The 20500-nt window shown below is 39.7% G+C and overlaps 1 protein-coding gene across 1 annotated transcript in view; it reads left to right on the plus strand.

Annotated features, from left to right (window-relative positions):
* Positions 1-263: 263 nt before the first annotated feature.
* LOC122801294 (extracellular calcium-sensing receptor-like) overlaps positions 264-20500 on the plus strand; it is a 246657-nt gene continuing 226420 nt past the window's right edge. Inside the window, exon 1 of the mRNA XM_044070841.1 lies at positions 264-521. Within this exon, the coding sequence (XP_043926776.1) occupies positions 264-521 (258 nt within the window). The remainder of the gene's footprint in view (positions 522-20500) is intronic.

Consider the following 20500-nt stretch of genomic DNA (forward strand, 5'->3'; position numbering starts at 1 on the left):
TTTTCTGAAGCTCTGCAAACTGTCCAAACATATATTAAAAATGGTAGTAAATTTAGTACTATGATGGTCATTGCTTCTACTATCTCTGTAGTAGGCCCATTTTCTAGGTATCCTTCCATTTTAATACATATTTCTTTCAGTAAGAGCTCTGCATTTAAGAATAAAGAAATGATTTGCAATATGGGTTAACAAGCTAGAATTCAAATAAAGCTTGTCCATTTAATTTCAGTTTCTTAATTAACACATACCAACAAGTACAGGCCATGATCTACACCACTGATGAAATTAACCAGAATCCTAAAATATTGTCTAATATTTCACTGGGGTTCCATGTTTATGACTCCTGTTACTCAGAAGTCCGTGCTGTTGAGGGAAGCATGTTGATATTATCAGGGAAGAAAGAGATTGTCCCAAACTACAGATGTCAGTCAAAGCCCCAACTTACAGCCATCATTGGAGATGAAGCTTCAGCATCATCAATCCCCATTGCAAGGATTTTAGGACTATATAGATATCCACAGGTAAGGATTGAAACATCATTTTTCTATAAGTATGTAAAGAATATATTTAGTTGTTTTATTGATTTGCATTTGTTTACAGTGAATGTCTGCCTGGGAATTGAAACCCCTTTTTAGTGTACTCCCAGGGACAGATGCTCCAGGGTTACATATCAAAGGTTATTATGGTAATATGCAAAGCATCTATTTGAGCAAAAGCATCTGTAAGGTTATAACGCAGACACATCAACAGTTCAACAATACATTAATTGCAGTGCTCAATAAGGATACAATAAAGTGAATGCTTTATAAAAAAGATAAACAAAGACTTTTGGTGGTTACATTCTAGTACACATGCATTAAAGAGAATATTTTATAAAAATAAATACAGTACAAAGACAGTTTTAGTGGATGAACTGCACAATACACATAATTTAAAAGAAAATTTTTATGCAAGGACAGTGTTGAAGATACTCAGGCACTAAAGTTGTGATGGTTAATGATTATTGGGTGCCTATGCTGGGCTGATAAAAGTGTTAATGAATGAAAGAGACAGAGACAGAAATTCTCAAAACCGAAGTGGAATGCTTCAAGGCCCCAGGGCCAGTGGAAACTAAGGCCCAAACTGCAGAATCCTATATAAACGCATTCTACGGACATCTCCAGGAATGCATGGATCATGCTATCCCAAACAAAACCAAGACCCAATCATCCAAAGGCAGGCGTCCAGTCTGGTGGACCCCTGCCTTAAATATACTGTACAACAGAAGGAGGAAGCTACTACATGATAGAGCAAAATCCCTAATAGGGAAGGCATCTCTGATCAGTACTAGCAAAAAATTACGATCCCTCATAAAATCCTCCAAGGCCAGCGTCGAGAGAAAAATTGCACAGGACACCAAAGACAATCAAAAGGCTTTTTTCAGTTATGTTAGAAACCTGGGATGCAACTTCCAGACTTGTTCTGAGTTGATTCTAAATGACAAAAAATACACTGAACCCACAGACATTGCCAATATCCTGGCAGACAGGTTCAGTGCAAACTTATCCACCTCCTCCCCCACAAAAGAGCAAGTATCTATCCCGGCAGAAGGCTGCCTCCCAAACATCTCTGATGCTCAGGTGAAGGCTGCCCTCTCCAAAACAAAAAACACTGCTTCCATGGGACCAGATGGCGTCCCAGGTTGCATCCTACATGAACTCCAAGAGGAACTAATCCCTCAAATAAAACAGCTATACAATCTCAGTCTCACTACAGGATATGTGCCCACAGAATGGCGTACAGCAACAGTGGTCCCACTCCACAAAGGTGGAGACTCTATGGACCCTGGTAACTATCGCCCCATAAGCCTGACTAGCTTAGTCTGCAAGGCTATGGAGAGGATCATCATGGAGCTCATAAACAAAGACATTGGGGACCTACAGACACTAGATCCTACCCAGTTCGGCTTTGTCAAGGGCAGATCCTGCCTTTTGAACCTGGTTGACTTCTTCGAAACAGTCATCAAAGCCATATATGAAGGAAAGGTAGTCCACACAGCCTATCTGGACCTTGCAAAGGCATTTGACACAATACCCCACTCGGGCATCATAGATAAGCTATCCAGCTTAAATATAAACCCCTATGTCACAAGATGGGTTGCAAACTGGCTCAAAGACAGAACCCACAGAGTGAGAGTTGCTGGAGCCATGTCAGACTCAAAACCGGTCACAAGTGGCATCCCACAGGGTTCTGTCCTGGGGCCACTCTTGTTCGGTATATACTTTTCCGAGGTACAGGCAAACGTGGGAGGACTATGGCTCACCAAGTTCGCAGATGACTGCAAACTGGGCGCCATAATCAACTCTCCAGCTGACATAAACATCCTTCAAAAAAGTCTCACAGAGACAGATAACTGGTGCCAGCGCCATGGTTTAAAGCTAAATGCCAAAAAATGTATAGTCATACCCTTTGGCAAAAACAATGTGCCCAGAAATTACCACATAGGTGGAAACCCATTAAGTACAGAGAAAGCTATTAGGGACCTGGGGACCCAAGTTGATAGCAATCTCTCCTTTGAAAACCACATTGCTAAAGTGGTTAGAAAGACCTTCTACATAGCCCACCTCATCATGAAGGGTTTCACATCTAGATCAAGAGAGGTAATTGTGCCCCTTTATTCATCCCTCATCAGGCCCATCATAGAATACAATGCCCCTTTTGGGATATACCTTACCCGACACCTGCAGCAATTAGAAAGACCCCAAAAGTATCTCACCAAGAGGATCAAGGGTCTCAAACAGATGCCATATGCTGCTCGGTTAAAAAAAACTCCAGCTCTACTCAGTTGCATACCGCCTACTTGAGGCGATCTATGCCTGACATACAAAGCTATGTCAAATCCAGAATTAATGGACATGCTCCACCTCAGTAAATCTAAATCCCTTAGAGCCACACGCTCGAGGGACTTGAACCTCAGCACAGAAATAAATAGAACTTGCTGGAGGGACAGGTTCATAACCCAGAGGCTCCCTTCGCTCTGGAATAGAATTCCAGTTCATGTGAGGCAGAGAACCTCACTGAATCTCTTCAAGAAGAATCTCGATAGGTGGATGGGGGATCATAGGTTTGTTCCAGGGATTACTCCCGTGTCACTATTAGACAGAGGCACAGTAAACTAAACCTTAAAAAGGCCACAGTATACTAAAATCAAGGGGTGGTGTAAGCCATACAGAATCGGGCTAGGCTTATAATTGCCCCAGGGCAGATAGCCTAGTATGAACCTATGAACCTATGAGAGAGAGGGGGACAAACAGTGATATATCATTGTGTAGTAGAAAGGAATACCTTGGCTAGGGGTAGAGAAGATTAGTGTCAGATGAGAAAGAGATGAAATTCTGTGAATGATGAGTTTGAGAGGAATATATAGCAGAAGATATGCAGGGGGGTATGCAGAACATAGATTTTTATTTGTTTATTAGGATGGTTGATATTAATAGGGATTACATTAAATAATGTATTTCCATCAAGGAATAGGAATACATGAGTAATAAAATCTCTAACCAAATAATTTGTGAGAATCTGTTCCTTCCCATGTAGCTGTCACTATATGCATTTTTAAGCAACATTTAGTATTCCTGATTCTCTCCTAACAATGCACTCGGACCAGCAGTGACCATGTCCATGGGTCCCATGTTTTACTGCTAGCCATCTCCAGTGAAATTTGCACATCACCTTGTCTCCTAAACATTGGTACACATCATTCTCCTTTAGATATAATGAAAATATTTTACCCCAAGAATTAGGTATGTACCAGAACTTGTGGCTTCTTCCTTTGCCTGTGGAACCAGTTGCAATGGCTTAGGCTGCAGCCCCACAGCATCTGGTGGGCTGTGTCCCAATTTAGTGGATGGCGTTTAGTGGATGGTGTTTCAGCTGCTCAAAGGATTACTATCCTTTCCTCCTTCATTGCACTACCATGACAAATTCCCTTAGTTTTATACTCCTTAGTCAACTGTGGCCATGACATCTTGGCATATTCTTCAGAGCTCATTTCTGTCTGTCTCCTATTATTCAAGCCAAAAAATAAAATAACTGCTATATAATCTTTACATCTGTATAGTTACTTTGTGGTTGCCAAGCTTCATACTTTATAGGCTAGATATGTCCAGTTCAGTAACTACATCGCTGCTCACTGATGCAAAGGTTAGACTTTGTCTGGTGGATGGGGTGTGAATCCTGTCATTGCCACCAAAGTAAAAAGTTCCCACTGATGGATAAGGTTTGAACCCCACTGCTAACAACCATTATAAAAATAGGACTCTAGAAGATAGATGGGGATTGATTTTTACCACTGCCAACTAACGTGAATGACCACATGAGGCATGATATTTCAGGTCACACTTTTGTGTTAAACAGATGAAATCCTGAAAATGTCACATAAATATGAATATGTAAGTAATTCACTAACTACAAGTTGTCCACAATTACATGCAAGAAATGTGTGCTGCTACCCTGGGTATATGCCATTACCATCCAAACCAAATAGCAGGCTTCACACCGAACACCTACCAAGCAGAGTGTTTAACCTGTCTACCTAGATCCCTTTCTCACCACTTTCCCTGGGTTTCAATGCCTTCCAGTACTTAACTGCCTACATAACACTATTACATTCTCTCACACACACACATGCATGCACATACACACACACACACACACACACAAACACACACTAATTTCCAGGAAAGGCTAGTACACATATATTCATTTCCAGGGAAGACTAGTAATATTCTCCAACACCATAGCCTTCTGTCCTGACTCTTGGTAGTAAATTGCTCCCTTCCCAAATTGTCATGTTGAGGAACTCACAATTATTATTTGATGTTAAACCAAATAATTATAAACACAAATGATAAGTGAATCTAGCAATAATTATCTAGAAATGCTAGAATTAAAATGGCAAGTTTTTCTTAGGGCTGACTTGAGTCCATATTTGAACAAAACCATTTCCATTAAGAGTTTACTGAAATATAAATATATATAAAATACTATCTATTATAGTGATTAATATAAATTGTATTTTTAGATTTTTAAAGTGATAAACACATTATATATCTATTTTTTCTTATTGAGAAGTCTTTCATGTATTCTTTACACTTTGATGTAATGTTTTAATTACTTGTTTAAAGTTTTAATTACATTGTGATGTCATTACTCTGACTGTATTTAAATGGTCTGATTTTAAAATGAAATGTTTCTGAAGAAGTTCCGATAGTAAAGGAATGAAAGTGCTAAATCTGACTTTTGTTCTTATTTGAGCTTTGAACACACAGTGGTGGATTTACTTGTTTGTTTAGTAGTTCAATTTATTTACACAAATTATGTGTGTAACACGCACTCAGCCATTTGAGGTAGATACAGTTAAATACACAGAGATACTGGATACTTGGAAACATAAAGTAAATATTTTGAACAGATTGCAAGAAAAGAAACATGAATCCATGTAGATTTTTATAAATGATTCTGAAGAACATGAATTACTGAATTTTAACCTAAAGTTATCTGAATTTCCAGGCATACACAAGTGTTGAGAACAAAACTCACAAGTCCAGGTAGCATTTCTTATCTACTTTCCTGACCTACTGAACTGTTGTTCAGTTGTGTGCCATATATCTTTTTCATATAGAAATCACAGATGCAATAAAGCATTTTTGTTGCATTCACACATTAATGAACCTATTTTCCTGCCATAGGCTTGCTACCTCTGAACAGTTTTCTAATTTTATGTTTATGGCCCTTTGCTTCCTGCCAGGGAACAGCCACAGCTCTTGTAATCACACATTTACATGTGTAACTGCTGAAGTTCCCACCAGAAAGCAAAAAGTTACACTATGATTTCAATCACAAATTCCATATATTTACTTTTTTTCTTTTATATTAAACAATCACATATTCATACATATTGTCATGTACCAGAAAACATACATATATCAGATTAAATCACATATGTTAAAATTACCTTCAGCATGTTTTACAATCCTTAAGTGTAGCTCAAATATCTCCTGCATTCTGATTCAGACAACAGTGGCATATGTATTTAATTAACCTCACACAGTGATAGTTGTGGGTAAATGTTTACTGAATTAAAAGGTATGTGTTATTTGTCGTAGTTCAGTCTATATGTGTGTGTGTGTGTGTGTGTGCGCACGTGTGTGTGTGTACTCTGCTTATGTATCTATCTTCACTCAGAAAGACCTGCGTGTTTACATTTAAATTGTGTGACACAGTCACAGATTTTTCTGTGCATGTGTTGATATTGTTAATTATGATGTATCACAGTACTTATGTGTCCACATGATATCAGCAGTATCTTTATTTATTTATTTTTTTATTTATTTATGTGTATATGTATTTATTTATTATATTTTAGTTTTATTTGACAGGGTTCATTAAGTCTATGAATTTTATACAGAGTTGTCATGTGGCAGTATTTATATTGACTGAGGCACCAAATAATGTTTCCTTTTCTTCACAGTGGATAGAGACTGTTGGTGCCAGTGGCATGGCATCATATTGTAATGGAAATGTGGTACCGCTGTAGTCACACTGTATGGAAGTTGCTGAGAAGTCTCATAATCAGTCATTGCAAGAGAATTTTGAGTTAGCCTTTGTGAGTAATGAAATGAATAATGCTGGTGACATGACTGATGTGAAAATGATACAAAATAAAATGAAGCTGAGTGGACAATTGAAAAGGCATTATAAGTTCATAGTTCATAGGTAAGTGCTAGGCTAGCTGCCCTTGGGGATCATTTTAAACCTAGCCAGCTTCCTTTTTTGTGCTCAAAATAGACTATCCCATTTGGTCGTAGACTGGTCTTGGCCATCCTGTGTGTCTTTCCTAATGAGAATAACTGGGATTATACCACAGATAACTCATAATGTACTTTAAGACGTACCAGAGATAGATCAAAAGTAAAAGACAGAATATCCAAAGAAGAAGGAAGAGTGGAAAGCAATGAAAACAAGTTCAAAGTGGAGAAACCAAAGGGTAGTGAAGTCTCGGGTATAGGACATAAAAACTGAAAGGGATTGCATATTCCCCAGAATCAATGAAAGGGAGATGCAGAGAGGGCACTATGCCTCTCACTATGAGGTATTTTGATATAAAATAACTGGCTGTCATAAAGCTACATTTTTTCTATGACAGACATTTATGCAGTCATCCAAGCAGAAAGGAGAGAGTATTTTGAGGTTTCTTTTAAGACATGAAAACTACCAGAATGTTTCTGGGAAATGATACAAGGGATTAAAAATTATCAAGTGTGCTAAATTTATTTTAGGATTCAACAAAACTTTATGTTTATGTATTTTCAGTATTGTTTATAAAAGAAGAAGAATTTATTGGAACACCACTAACTGGACTGAAAAGTGATGTACTGTGGAAATATAGATCTGAGGATGGAGGGTTAGATGAAAATATGGATGAATGGAAGTGATTAGATGTATCTTCTAATGTTATACAGTTGACAATGAATGGTAGTTTATTATTTTCTGCCAGACAGCATTAGGTTTGCCAGACTGTGAAAACACAGAACATTGAAGCTTTAATGACATGTGACAAAATGTTTTCACTCATTGCTTCCTAGAAGAATACAGTTAACAGGAAATCAGATTTCCTAAATCACATAAAAGTATACTCGTCTTAACAGAAGACTTCCTCACTCTCTTGAGATGGGTATATTCAAAAATATTTTCAAAGCATAACATCTGAATTTCTGTAGCAGTTATAGGTTCATAGGTTCATGGAAGGTTACTAAACTAATGACCCTAGAGCCCTTACAAGCCTAGCCATATTTATTGCGAGTTGACCCAATTCTCGGTGGTTAGGTGAGCGAAGTTCAAATAGGGAAGGGCATATGGTAGGCAGTACCAACTTCCCCTATTCAGGAAGGACATGTGCACCACCCCAAGAGTTCATTTATGGTCACTCATCCATTGATCTAGGTTGCGTTTGAAGAGGGTCTGGGAGGAGCTCTGTTTCATGTGAACTGGAAGCTTGTTCCAGAGGGCAGTCTCTGGGAGATGTATCTATCTCTCCAGCATGACCTGCTCATTTCAGAGGACAGGTTAAGATACCTGGAGTGAGTGACCCTTCTGCAGTTTCATTTATGAATGTGTAGCATTTCCATCAGACTCCCTGTAACACAGGTCACCCCTTAGCAAATTGTAGGAGACATAATACAGTGACAGGGCTTTCAGCCTTTCTGTGTAAGACTTGTTTTGTATACCCTGTAATCTCTTGATGAGAAACCTCTGTGGTCTTTCTAATTGCTTCAGGTGTCTGGTGAGGTACATGTTAAAAGGAGCATTGGTCTGATGAGGGCCAGGTATAATGGAATTATAACATCATTAGATCTATATGTGATGCCTCTACTCATAAGATGTGCACATAGAAGGATTTCCTTATTACTATGGATATGTGGTGGTCGAAGTTCCAGATTGCTATCAACCTAAGTACCTAGATCACATACCACTGGATCTACGCTTACGGGGGGGGGGTGCTGTCTGTAATGTAATTAGCAGGGATGTCAGCTTTCTCACAGGGAATAATAATGCATTGTTTTGCATTTATCTTTAATCTGTGGGTTTGGCACCAGTCATTTGTCTGTGTTAACCCTGTCTGCAGTATATTAACATCATTGAGGGGCTCAATGATTGCTCCCAATTTACAATTGCCAGTGGACTTGGTCAGACACAGGATGTCTATGTTTGCCTTGACTTTTGAGAAATAAATTTAGAACAGTAATGGATCTAGCACAGAAACCTGTAGTATGCCACTAGTGACTGGTCTTTTGCTAGAGGTAAAGTCACACACTTTGACAGTATGTGTTCTTTCAGTGATCCATTTGGCTAGTATGTGTCCTGTCGGTGATCCATTTGGCTACCCATCTGGTAGGGGTTAATTCGTAATTGGGGGTCTTTCTTTATAATAACTGAATGGGGGATTGCATCAAAACCTTGACTAGGTCAAGACAGGTGGTATGTACTGTTTTTCCTTCATCCAGGGCCTTGGTGGTTTTCTTGAAGAAGTCAACCATGTTTAACAGACATAAGCTACCTTTAACGATTCCAAACAGGGTTGAGACCAAAGTTTGGAGATTACCCATTTCCTCATTAATAAGGTCCATAATGATGCTTTCAGTGGCCTTGTAGATGTGGTTAGTCAGGCTTATGGGCCTGTAATTCTTAGGGTCAGTTGATAGTCCCCCATTCTGCAAAGTGATTACTGTTGCTGTCCTATATTCCACTGTTACATAGCCAGTTCACCAGGCTGGGGTTAAACAGAGATACAAGAGGGTCTGTTAGGTCATGTTTTAAGTTGTTTAAAAGACAACCTGGGATGTCGTCTGATCCCATTTGTAGAATAGTGTGTGTGTTGTACATTTAAGAAGCAGTTCCGAGGACAGCACATGCATATAAATAGCAAGCACGTGCTAGCTTCAGTGCAATTTTGAGAGTGCATCCAGAGAGTGAACATGTATGAGTGTGACAGTCAGTTTTTCTTTATAGGTTTATCTAAGTTAACGTTACTAAGCCTCAATCCTGATGTGTTTGTACATAATAAAGCTGCTTGAACAGAACCCATGAATATTAGTCTGTTTTATCCTGACCAGACATGTGACATGGTGTCAGAACTTGGACCCCAGAGACTTCTTTTCAGAGATACGAGGTGCAGAGTTAACAGTGAAGGTAAATTAAGTGAACTGAGTGAAGAAAAAGGGCCAGAAGTAATGCAAACTTGCATGAACAATTTATTTTATTAAAAAGATAAAATGGAGCATTACAAGGGCACACAATGTATTATTAAGCAAACAAATAGCACGGAAATGTTTATTAAGCAAACGAAAGGCACAAAAAAAAGCTTATTAATTAAACAAAAATGTTTGAAGTTAAGATATTTGATAAAACAATTATCAGAAAAGCACATAAGGGGTTCAGAGTTACCTCAAAATTGCTAAATGAGCATGTTTAAAGTAAGACAAGCATGTTTAGAGTAAAACGAGCACAAGAAAGTGTAATGGCCATGAAAATAGATTAAATGGGCAAAATGAATATAACAAAGTGCAAAAAGGGCACATTAAGCATAAATAAAGCAAGGTGACCAAATATTTTTGGACAAATTTCTGTGTTTTGGCATAAACTACTGTTTTGCATTGAATAAAGCTATTCAGGGCTTAACTAAAGTTATTTGAAGTATCTCAAAGTTTGTAAAAGTGCTTACAGTGTGTGCTTTCTTACTGTGCAATTATTCCGAAGAGTTTATTGTGTGCAAAGTACAACTATTTTGTGAAATGCAGTCAAGATACAGCCATTTCAAAAAGTTTCTTGTGCTGGGTGTGTTTATTCGCAAAGTGACACCATTACAGATTGTTTCTTGAACTATACAGAGTTACTTAGCAAAGTACAGCCATTTTAGAAGTGTTTCAGTGTGCTGTGTACTGTTTATTCACAAAGTGCAGTTACCTCAAAATGTTTCTTCCTCTGAGCTTCTTCTGCCCAGTTTATTTGCACAGCGCAGTTATTTTGAAATGTTTCTTACACTGATAAGAGGTGACTTCTCGGAGTACGGTGATTTCAAGAGTATTATTGTGCCAAGGAGAATTATTTTGCAAAGTTCCATTATTCAGAGGCTTGTTTTGCTATTGGGTATAGTTACAAGTACTGGCATAAATTTCTAGAATATGTACATATGTGTGTGTCTTCATGCATATTTGCAAAAACCTTCACTGGTATATGTTAATATGGCAGAGGTATTTTGCAGACCAGGTCCACTTGTATTTGATCAGAATATTGCAGAGATTTGGAGAATATTTTAGCAAAAGTACGATATTTTCATACAAGCAGCTTATTCTGACAAAGATGCATGCAACAGAGCATACATTTTGCTAAACCTAGCAGGGTCAGATGCCATTGAGAGAGAGCATTTATTTGGGTATGCACCAGCAGTATATGAAGGCGAGGGAGAAAACTGTCATATTGTTGTACAGACTGAATCAAGGGAGGATCTCGAGTGTTTGAAATGCAAATTCAGAGAAATGTGCAATCCCCAGACAAATGTTACATTAGAAAGGCATTTGTTTTACACAAAAGATCAAAAGCCAGGAGAAACTTTTGCAGCTTATATTACTGATCTGAGAAACAATGCTAAAACATGCAGGTTTGGTGATTTAAAGGATGAGTTGATAAAGGACAGGCTTGCGTGTGGTATTAATAATGCTGCAGTGAAAAAGATTTTGCTTTGTGATAGTGATTTAGTGATGAGAAAAGCTATTGAGATTTGTCAAATCCATGAAGTTACAGAAAGGCACACAAGTATGCTTGCAAGTGATAAAAGAATGCGTTCAGCAAGCTCCAGAGCAAATAGCATGCAGCATGTGGCTAGCAGAAACAGTCCTAAGCACATGGCAGCTGCAGTTTCTACAGGGTTTCCTGGGAGGAGTCACAGTCTTCCAGCAAGTTCTAAGACTAGTTCAGTAAAACAGTCATGCTCAGAGCAGTGCAAGGGTGAATCAGCAAAACCCAAGTAAAGCTTTATTGTTAACTTTTGCAATTGTGGTGCCGGTCATAAGTCTAAAAGAGAAAAGTGCTTAGCATTTGGTCATCAATGCAATAAGTGTGAAAAATGGAACCATTTTCAAAAGTTTTGCAAATCAAGTAAACCTCACTCAATTATAAAGAAGGGTCATTTAAATAAGCAGGTTGATCATGTAGGATTACAGTCTACTTTCTGTGTGGATGGTGTGTCAGTAGTTGGTGAAACGATTAATGCAGTAGATTTATTGGCAAAGAATGAAGTCCTTTCTACTGTCCTGATTAATGGTAAACCCACAGACCTCAAAGTAGACACTGGTTCAAAGTGTAATGTTACGTCAGCAAAAACATTTGCTAAAGTGAGAGCTGGTAAGCAACTTAATGTGGCCAGGTGTGCGAAACTTATTGCTTATGGAGGTGATTCAAACCGAAGGCTCAGTAGTGCTTTCATGTTATTTGGCTGGGAACAGTTACAGCTTACTTATTCTATGTAGTCTGAAGACCTGTGCAGTCATTACTGGGTCTCAGAGACAGCTTGAGAATGAATTTGCTTTCCTTTACCAAAAAAGACCATCATATAAGCACATGTCTCAGTTCCAGTTACACTGACTCTATTTTTTCAGTCATATATACATAGCAAGCACGTGCTAGCTTCAATGTCATTTTGAGAGTGCAGCCAGAGAGTGAACATGTATGAGTGTGACAGTCAGTTTGTTTATAAGTTTATCTAAGTTTAAATTTACTAAGCCTCAGTGCTAATGTGTTTGTACATAATAAAGCTGCTTGAACAGAACCCATGAATGTTCGTCTGTTTTATCCTGACTAGATGAGCAACACCATTGATGCCATGTTTTTGGCCTTGGAGAGCACCAAGATGACTTGCTCTCTTTTTTTTTTCAAAAACCTTTACTGAATTATCACTTGGTAGGCAAATTTACATTCACATAAAAGTAATCAAACTATATTAACATAACAAACAGTATACTTCACATATATTGCTATATATCATATAGCCTAAGCAATATTACATAAATTATTCAATTCTCACTGCCCTCCTGAGATAAAAGGCTGAGGAATGGTGGCAGGTTTACTTTGAGGAATGACTGGAGAAGACAGGGTGGTGAAGTTTGCTCCACATCTGTCAGCTAGCAGGTTGACTATTACTTCCATTTGAACATGGCTGGTGCCATCCACAATGAGTTCAGTGCATAGCAGGGTATTCCCTTTTAGATTTCAGATATAATTAAAGAATACCTTATGATTATCCTTAGATAAGGAGGCTATTTTTACTTCATAATTAGCTTTGGAGGACTTGACAAGCTCTCCAAATTGTTTGTTTAAGCTAGAGAGGGATTTTTTTCCTCTGCTGAGCCAGTTCCCTCTTGTTCTTGGACATTAGTTTCTTTCTCTTGTTGTATAGCCTGTTTATACTAGGGGTCCATCAGGGTGGCTTGTTTTTTTCAGCAAGACCTGGTTTTAATCCAGTGAGGTACATCTGATTCCATACAACTGCTTAAGTGGTTGTACAGGGCATTGGTGTACACCTCTGTATAGGAGTCAGTGTTAAATGTGTTCAAGGGGGCATTGAAACTTCTTATATCCTCAATTAGTAGGAGGTAATTTGTCTTTGAAAAATTCTTAAGCATGTTTGACCTTAATGGGGCATCTGGTCTTATAATTACATCAAACGAGACTAATTTATGGTCTGATCTTACCAGGGAGGACATCACATGGGGGAGTGCAATGCTCTCCCACTATGTCCAGGACATTTGAGCATCTTGTGTGCTGACTAGCTGTTCCAGAACATTTGTATCAGCAAAGTCCAAGAACCTCTGAGCCAGCATGTTAGTGGTCATGTATATTTCCCAGTCAATGGTAGAATAATTAAAATCACCCATGAGTAAGGTATTGCACTGTATGGCAAGTGACCCCAGTAAGTCCAGGTTTGCAATATGTTTTCCTGTTTCATGGGGGGGGGGGGACCTATAGCTAGCTATGATGTGGTAGGATCCTTTGCCTATAGTTAATTGGACATGGAGCAGTTCAAGAGAGTCATACTGTTTGACTAGTCTCAAGGTGTATTTATCCTTACTGAAAATGGATAGACCTCCTCCTTTGGATCTTTCATGCTCAGTTTGTGGTCTGAATGTTTTGGAAGGCATTGTAGCCCTACATGGCTGGGGTGCTTTCTGCACATTTGAACCATGTCTCAGTGACTTTACAGATGTCAGCATCTTCCAAAGTGAGGAATGCTTCCAGAGAGTGCAGCCTCTTGTTTAGACTCCTAGCATTAAGCAGCAGTACCTTGAGTTTATCTAGAGAGGACTTTGTTATGTTGGGAGGTTGGTTATTTTGACACTGCATAAAAAAGGCACAATAGGGGTGGTGAATGCCTTTGCTGATATCCAAAAGCCTAGAGGAGAAAGGTGCAGACCATCTCTGGCAAAGCAGCGTGGCCTATCAACCGTGTCTTCCCAGGCTGACAGATTTTGGATCCCCTTGGACTGACACCAGAAGCTAAGCCAGTTGTTAAAGCCAATCATTTTTGTTTGCATTGTGGCATCCTCCTTGGAGAAGGTAGAACGCTGCTTAAGGTTAGGCTTATACCTGCCTGTGACACATAATTTGACATCTCAGTCATGTCTCTCTTCATATAGTCCAGTGAGGTGCATCTCAAGTTATTCACCCCACATGGACTATGACGGAGTCATACTAATACTTCTGGTTGAGTGACTTGAGTGCTTGACTGATTTGATGGATCCTGGCAGCTGGCAGGCAGCTAACCATAACTGCTTCTTAACCAGCCTGGTGAGGAGAACATCTATGTGTCTCACAAAGGAGTCACATATGACCAATACATTAGGCTTTGTGGTGTTACACCTTATGGGTTTATTTGTTGAGACACTTGTGTGTCTATAATTATGTGTTGTGGTTGTCTTTTTGCACTGTTATATGTGTAAGTGGTTTCTGTTTGTGAAGTCTCTGATCTTTTGGTAAGTTACTAGTGACTACCTCTGATTACCTACACATCTGTGGGTTTATGTGTCATGTCCTTATTTAGTATGGGAAATGTGTGTGTGTGCTGACAACCTGTCTGACATCTGATTTGTCTTTATGTGACAGTCTTGCTTCCAATTTCACACTGTAACTACATCTCGCACATAAATTGTTTGTTTCAGGAGTAAGTGGTTGTTCAATACATGAGATAATTGCTACATTGCCTCAGGATGCCATTGTCTGTCAGACCAGCCAGAGAGAGATGATGGGAAACTGCCCATGCATGATAGCAGGCTCTTACTGTATGTTTTATTAGGGAAAGGAATGGGTTAATTTGACAGGACTGTACTGGTAGCACCGAGACTACTCAAGGGACCTATACCTTATGTACGCTAAGGTTGGTCACTAAGTCAATGTTGCTCAGTGTGCAACTGAGTTGCTCCTAGAGTAGCAGAAAAGCTTTGAGGCAATAGTCCTACAACTAACTGCTGTTCAGGGAAAAACTGAGCTTCTAGGCATGTGTGTCTACAAAGGGCACTGCTAACCACTGCTGAGCGAAGAGAAGCACAGTGCCAATGCAAGGCTTAAATACAAGCAAAGAAAAGCAAGTTTTATGCTAATTACCAATCAGGAAACACGTAATAAGCCTCCCACCAGCTATCCCTACAACTAATCGATACAATGTAATACAGTGCAATTAACTACTTAAAGCAGCAGTAGACAGTACTTATTTTGCTAAAAAGTGTAAAAATAACAGCAAATTGCTTAATAAACTGCTAAAATACAGTCACAGTATATAAGAGATGTACAGACCAATATAGGTTCATAGGTGTGTACTAGGCTAATGGCCCTGGAGCCTTTACAAGCCTAGCCCATAGGATTACCCTGGCATTGTGCCACCTGACCTTAGTTCCCAGTGCCTCTGTCGAGCAGAGCCGCTGGAGTGATCCCTGGGGTGAATTTACTATTTCCCATCCACTCATCAAGATTTCTCTTGAAGAGGGCCACTGAGGTGCTCTGTTTGAAATGTATGGGAAGTCTATTCCATAGCATGGGCAGTCTCTGGATTATGAACCTGTCCCTCCAGCATGTTTTCTTGAGTGTGGTAATGAGGTTGAGGTATCTGGAGCATGTGGTGATCAGGGATTGGGATTTCTTTAGATGTAGCATTTCTAACAGGGCTGGGTCAGACATAGCTTTGTAAGTCAAGCAGAGATTGCCTCTAAGTAGGTGATATGAGACATAGAATAGTTGACGTTTTTGAGTCTGTCCATATAGGACACATGTTTAAGGCCTAGGATCCTCTTTGTGAGGTATTTTTGTGGCCACTCCAGTTGTTGTAGGTGTCTAGTGAGGCACATGCTAAATGGGGCATTGTATTCAATGATTGGCCTAATGAGGGAAGAGTTGTGGGAGACAATGACCTCTTTCTTCTTGGATGCAAAATCCTTAGTAATGAGATGTACCACATAGAAGGACTTTCTGACCACAGTGGCAATGTGGTGATCAGAAGAGAGGTTGCTGTCAATCTGTGTTTCCAGATCTCTTATAACACCTTCTGTGTTGAGTGGACTACCATTGATGTGGTAAATCATAGGAAATGTTTTTTTCCCAAAGGGGATGACAACACATTTTTGGCATTGAGCTTAAGGCCATCACTGGTCTCACTGAGGCCCTATGTAGGATGTCAACATCACCTGGGGAGTTAATAATAGCTCCCAGCTGGCAATCATCTGCAAACTTTGTCAGCCAGAGTCCCTTCATGTTGGCCTGGACTTCAGAGAAGTAGATACCAAACAGGAGAGGACCCAGGACCGAACCCTGTGGGACTCCACTCATGACTGGTCAGCAGTTTGACTTGGAGTCAGCTACTTTCACACTGTGGGTTCTATCTGTGAGCCAGTTTGCAACCCACCTAGTGATATTGGGGTTGATGCCTAGCTTAGTGAGTTTTTCTATGATTCCTGAGTGAGGAATGGTATCAAAGGCCTTTGCCAGATCAAGGTAGGCTGTATGAACCACCTTGCTTTCATCCACAGCTCTGGTGACTGACTCAAAGAAGTAGACCAAGTGGAGCAGGCATGATCTACCCTTCACAAAACCAAACTGTGTGGGATCCAGAGTTTGGAGATTCCCTATATCCTTGTTTATTATGTCCATGATGATGCGTTCCATAGCTTTGCATATCAGACTCATCAGGCTAATGGGATGATAGTTCTTGGGGTCTGTAGTCGCTCGTCCTTTGTGGAGAGGGATGATTGCAGCAGTGTGCCATTTGGTATGGACAAAGCCTGAGGTGAGGCTGTGAATGAAAAGGACACACAGGTGAGGTGACAGTTCACTATGTAGTTCATGTAGAACACAGCCAGGGATATTGTCAGGTCCCATAGAAGCTGTATTCTTGGCCTTGGACAGTGCTGTTTTAACCTGTGTAGCAGTAATACTGGGTGCCTGGCAGTCCACTGGTATTGTGATTGGTCCTATGGGGGGAGACGGGTAAATTTGGTACTGAATCTTTCGGCCAGTATATTGGCAATCTCTGTTGGCTCGGTACAGGAGGTACCATTGTGCAGTAGCTCAGAGCAGATCTGGGTATTGCCATGGAGATTCTTTACATAACTATTCAAGGCCTTGTGGTTGTCTTTACTATCTGCTGCAATTCTTTTTTCATAGCTAGCTTTACAGGATTTGATGAGCGATCTCAACATTTTGTTGAGGCTGATAAGGGAGTTCTTCTAGTCTTGGGACTTCACCTTATTCCACATCAGTTTCCTCCTTTTGTTGTAGAGTTTGTTTATGGCAGGGGACCACCAGATTGGCCTCCTTTTTTGGAGGAGAGCGTCTTGGTTCTATTGGGTATGGCGAGATCCATGCATTTGTGTATGTGTTCATACAGTGCATTGGTGTATGATCTGATGGTCATGCAACTATTCTCCATTTGCATGGGTGTTGTGAAGTTAGCCACCTCTGTTTTTAGGAACCCAAAGTTTGCTTTGAAGAAGTTTTTCATGGTGGTTACCTTTGCAGGGGTGGGGTGGGAGGGATGTAGATTTCCAAGGTGATTAGTTTTTGGTCGGATCTAACCAGCAAGGAGTTGACTAATTTTTGTAGAGCAATGGTCACCCATGTTAGTAACGACCAGGTCAAGGATGTTGCTACTTTTAGTGGGGATAAGAATGAGCTGGTCCTGGGCATTGGAATTAATGAATTCCAGGAAACTTTGGGCAAATGTATTGGTACATGAGTATTTTTCCCAGTTAATGGAGGGGTAGTTGAAGTCGTCCAGTATGAGAGTTTTAGGTTGGACCCAAATATTCTCCAGGGTGCTTAGAAACATGGACTGTGAGTCTTGGGACATGGTTGGGGACCTGTAGAAGGCTATGACCTGAATCGCTGTTATACCCAATGTTAGCTGCACCTGAAGTATCTCTAATGCGTTATGTTGGGCTACCAGTCTGGAGGTGTGTACATCCTTTATGAATATGGAAACACCACCACCTTTGGAGCTTCATTCCAAGTTCTGGGGCTGAAAGGTATGTAATGAGTTATACCCTGGTAGTGCAGGGGTGCTTTCTGCTGCCTTGAACCAGGTCTCTGTTCCAGCACAAATGTCAATGCTCTCTATTTTAAGGAGTGCTTTGAGCGAGTGCATTTTGAGATTTAGACTTCTAGCATTGAGCAGCATGACCCTCAAATTGCATTTTGCCTTTTCAGGGGTGGGTTGCTTCAGGTGAAAGCAGATTGTCAGCAATCAGTATCAAAGTCACCAAACGACAAGCAGCTCTGAGTATCTATGCCAAAGCCTGCACAAATGACAAGCTTAAATACAAGCAAAGAAAAACAAGTTTTAAGCTAATTACCAATCAGGAAAGCACACAATAAGCCTTCCACCAGCAATCCCCAACTCAGACAGGTTAGATCAGCATACTTCTGCCACAAGAGTGCAACAAAACACCATCTTAATGTAGAATAGCTGGTTTGAAACCCAAGTGCAAAAAGACCACACAAACTACCAGCAATGCCCCTACAACTAACAGATACAATATAATGTAGTGCAATTAACAACTAAAAGAAGCAGCAGACAGTGCAATTGTTTTAACTGCTAAAGTACAGTCACAGCATATAAGAGAAGTGCAAAAAAATACGTAGAACCCTTTTGTGTGCTTTCCATCTCAAATAGACCAGGTAAAGTCATCGTAATGTAAAAGCAAAGTAAATAGTATCCAGAGTGAAATGCTACCACAAACAAAGTTAAAATATATGAAATGCTACTACAAACAATCTTAAAGATACAGATACAACAGTGCACTTTAAACAGCTAATAAAAGTGTGATTATTCAATAAAAGTACTTCACTTTGTATAACTGAGCCAAGAACCAATCAATTGTATAGACTGTTGATTGTCTTTTCAGCTTTTTCTGGTTAGGGGTCACCACAGCGGAACTCCGGTCCGCTAATGATTGGCAGTTGATTTTTATGGTGCTCAGTTGCCAGTCCGATGCCCAACATTCAGCGAAGGCACGCCCATTCACACATGTCTTTCAGAAGCCACTCGACCACGGGGAGGACATGCAGACGCCACACAGAAGGCACTCCAGCTGAGAATCAAACAGGAGAGCCTCTTGCTGTGAGGCAACAATGCTACCGCTGTACCTAAAGATACTAAAAATAAAATAAGCTGATTAATAAGCCCTTCAGCCAATAAAACTAAATACAGACATCTCAAGTATTTCCCTGACCTAAACAGGCCAGCCTATCTCCCAGTACACTAAATGGAAAATCCACTGACCTCTTGATGCAAAAACAAGTATTTGCTAGAGTGTAAAAATATACACTCCTTTATCCAACAGCTAGCTAGATAATGAACCCAAGGCAAATAAATCAGTAGAACAGACAATGAGAGGCAAAATGCACTTTTTCAATATAAGCAAAAATAAAAGCAAATAAATAATTCAAGATATCAACAGCAGTGTAGAAAGGGAGGAGCTTATTAAGCTCAATTTACAATAGGGGTGGGCAGAAAGGGAAGGTGAGTGGGAAAAATAACTAGCAGGGAATCACGAGCAGTGCTTTTAATTTATGCAGGCTTGCAATCTTTTCAAAAAAAGGCAAAAACCCAGAAATTCAGTGTGTATTTAAGTTTTACTTAAGAAACAATTTAACCAGCCAAAAAGACATGTGAAATGTGTATTTTAGATAATTTAAAACATCAGGCCAAGCAAATTTATTGAAGCAGAAAATAAAATGCCACCATTCATACTATGCATTGCATTATGTGCATTACTTTTCAATCAACCTGTCAAATAATAGATGTGATTTCTTATTTCTAATAATGCAATTGGTTTCTCCTAGGTCTCAGCTGAAAATGGTTGAATAAACCAGTCAGACTTTCCTGCTAAACAAATGTAAATAAATATAGAAATAAATGCATAAAGAAATAATGTAAGAGCTAGATGGCCAACATGCAAACAAATGGTGGCATTTCATACATAGCATTGTGGCACCAAATTTTGCCATTGATACTTACCAAACATGCACCATTTTGAAGGTTAGTACTGTTATGAAATATTATGAAAATATTATATGCAGAATTTGTATAGTGGCTCAACCAGTTAGCACATTCACCTTTGATGCAGGGAGATCAGAAAGTCTTGGGTTCTATTCCCACATAAAGCACTTAGATTACTGATCTAATGATGCAGTTTAAGGAGAGGGATGCCCTCTTGAGTGACCCAACCTTTAGAGGGTCCCCTTCATTTGATCGGCATTTCAGAACATTGAAACTCTGATCATCGAATTCCAGAGAATCGAAGTTCTGAAATGTGGAACCCTGTGAATGGAGATTGCCATAGAGTATGGAACAGGAACTTTACCATTGTCTTCACTGTAGTGCAATCTTGAAGTTGGTATATTTAAGTAGCGGGGGGGGGGG

This window comes from Protopterus annectens, chromosome 4.part1 (genome assembly GCF_019279795.1).
Source record: "Protopterus annectens isolate FY-2018-M chromosome 4.part1, PAN1.0, whole genome shotgun sequence".
Classification (NCBI taxonomy): Eukaryota; Metazoa; Chordata; order Ceratodontiformes; family Protopteridae; genus Protopterus; species Protopterus annectens.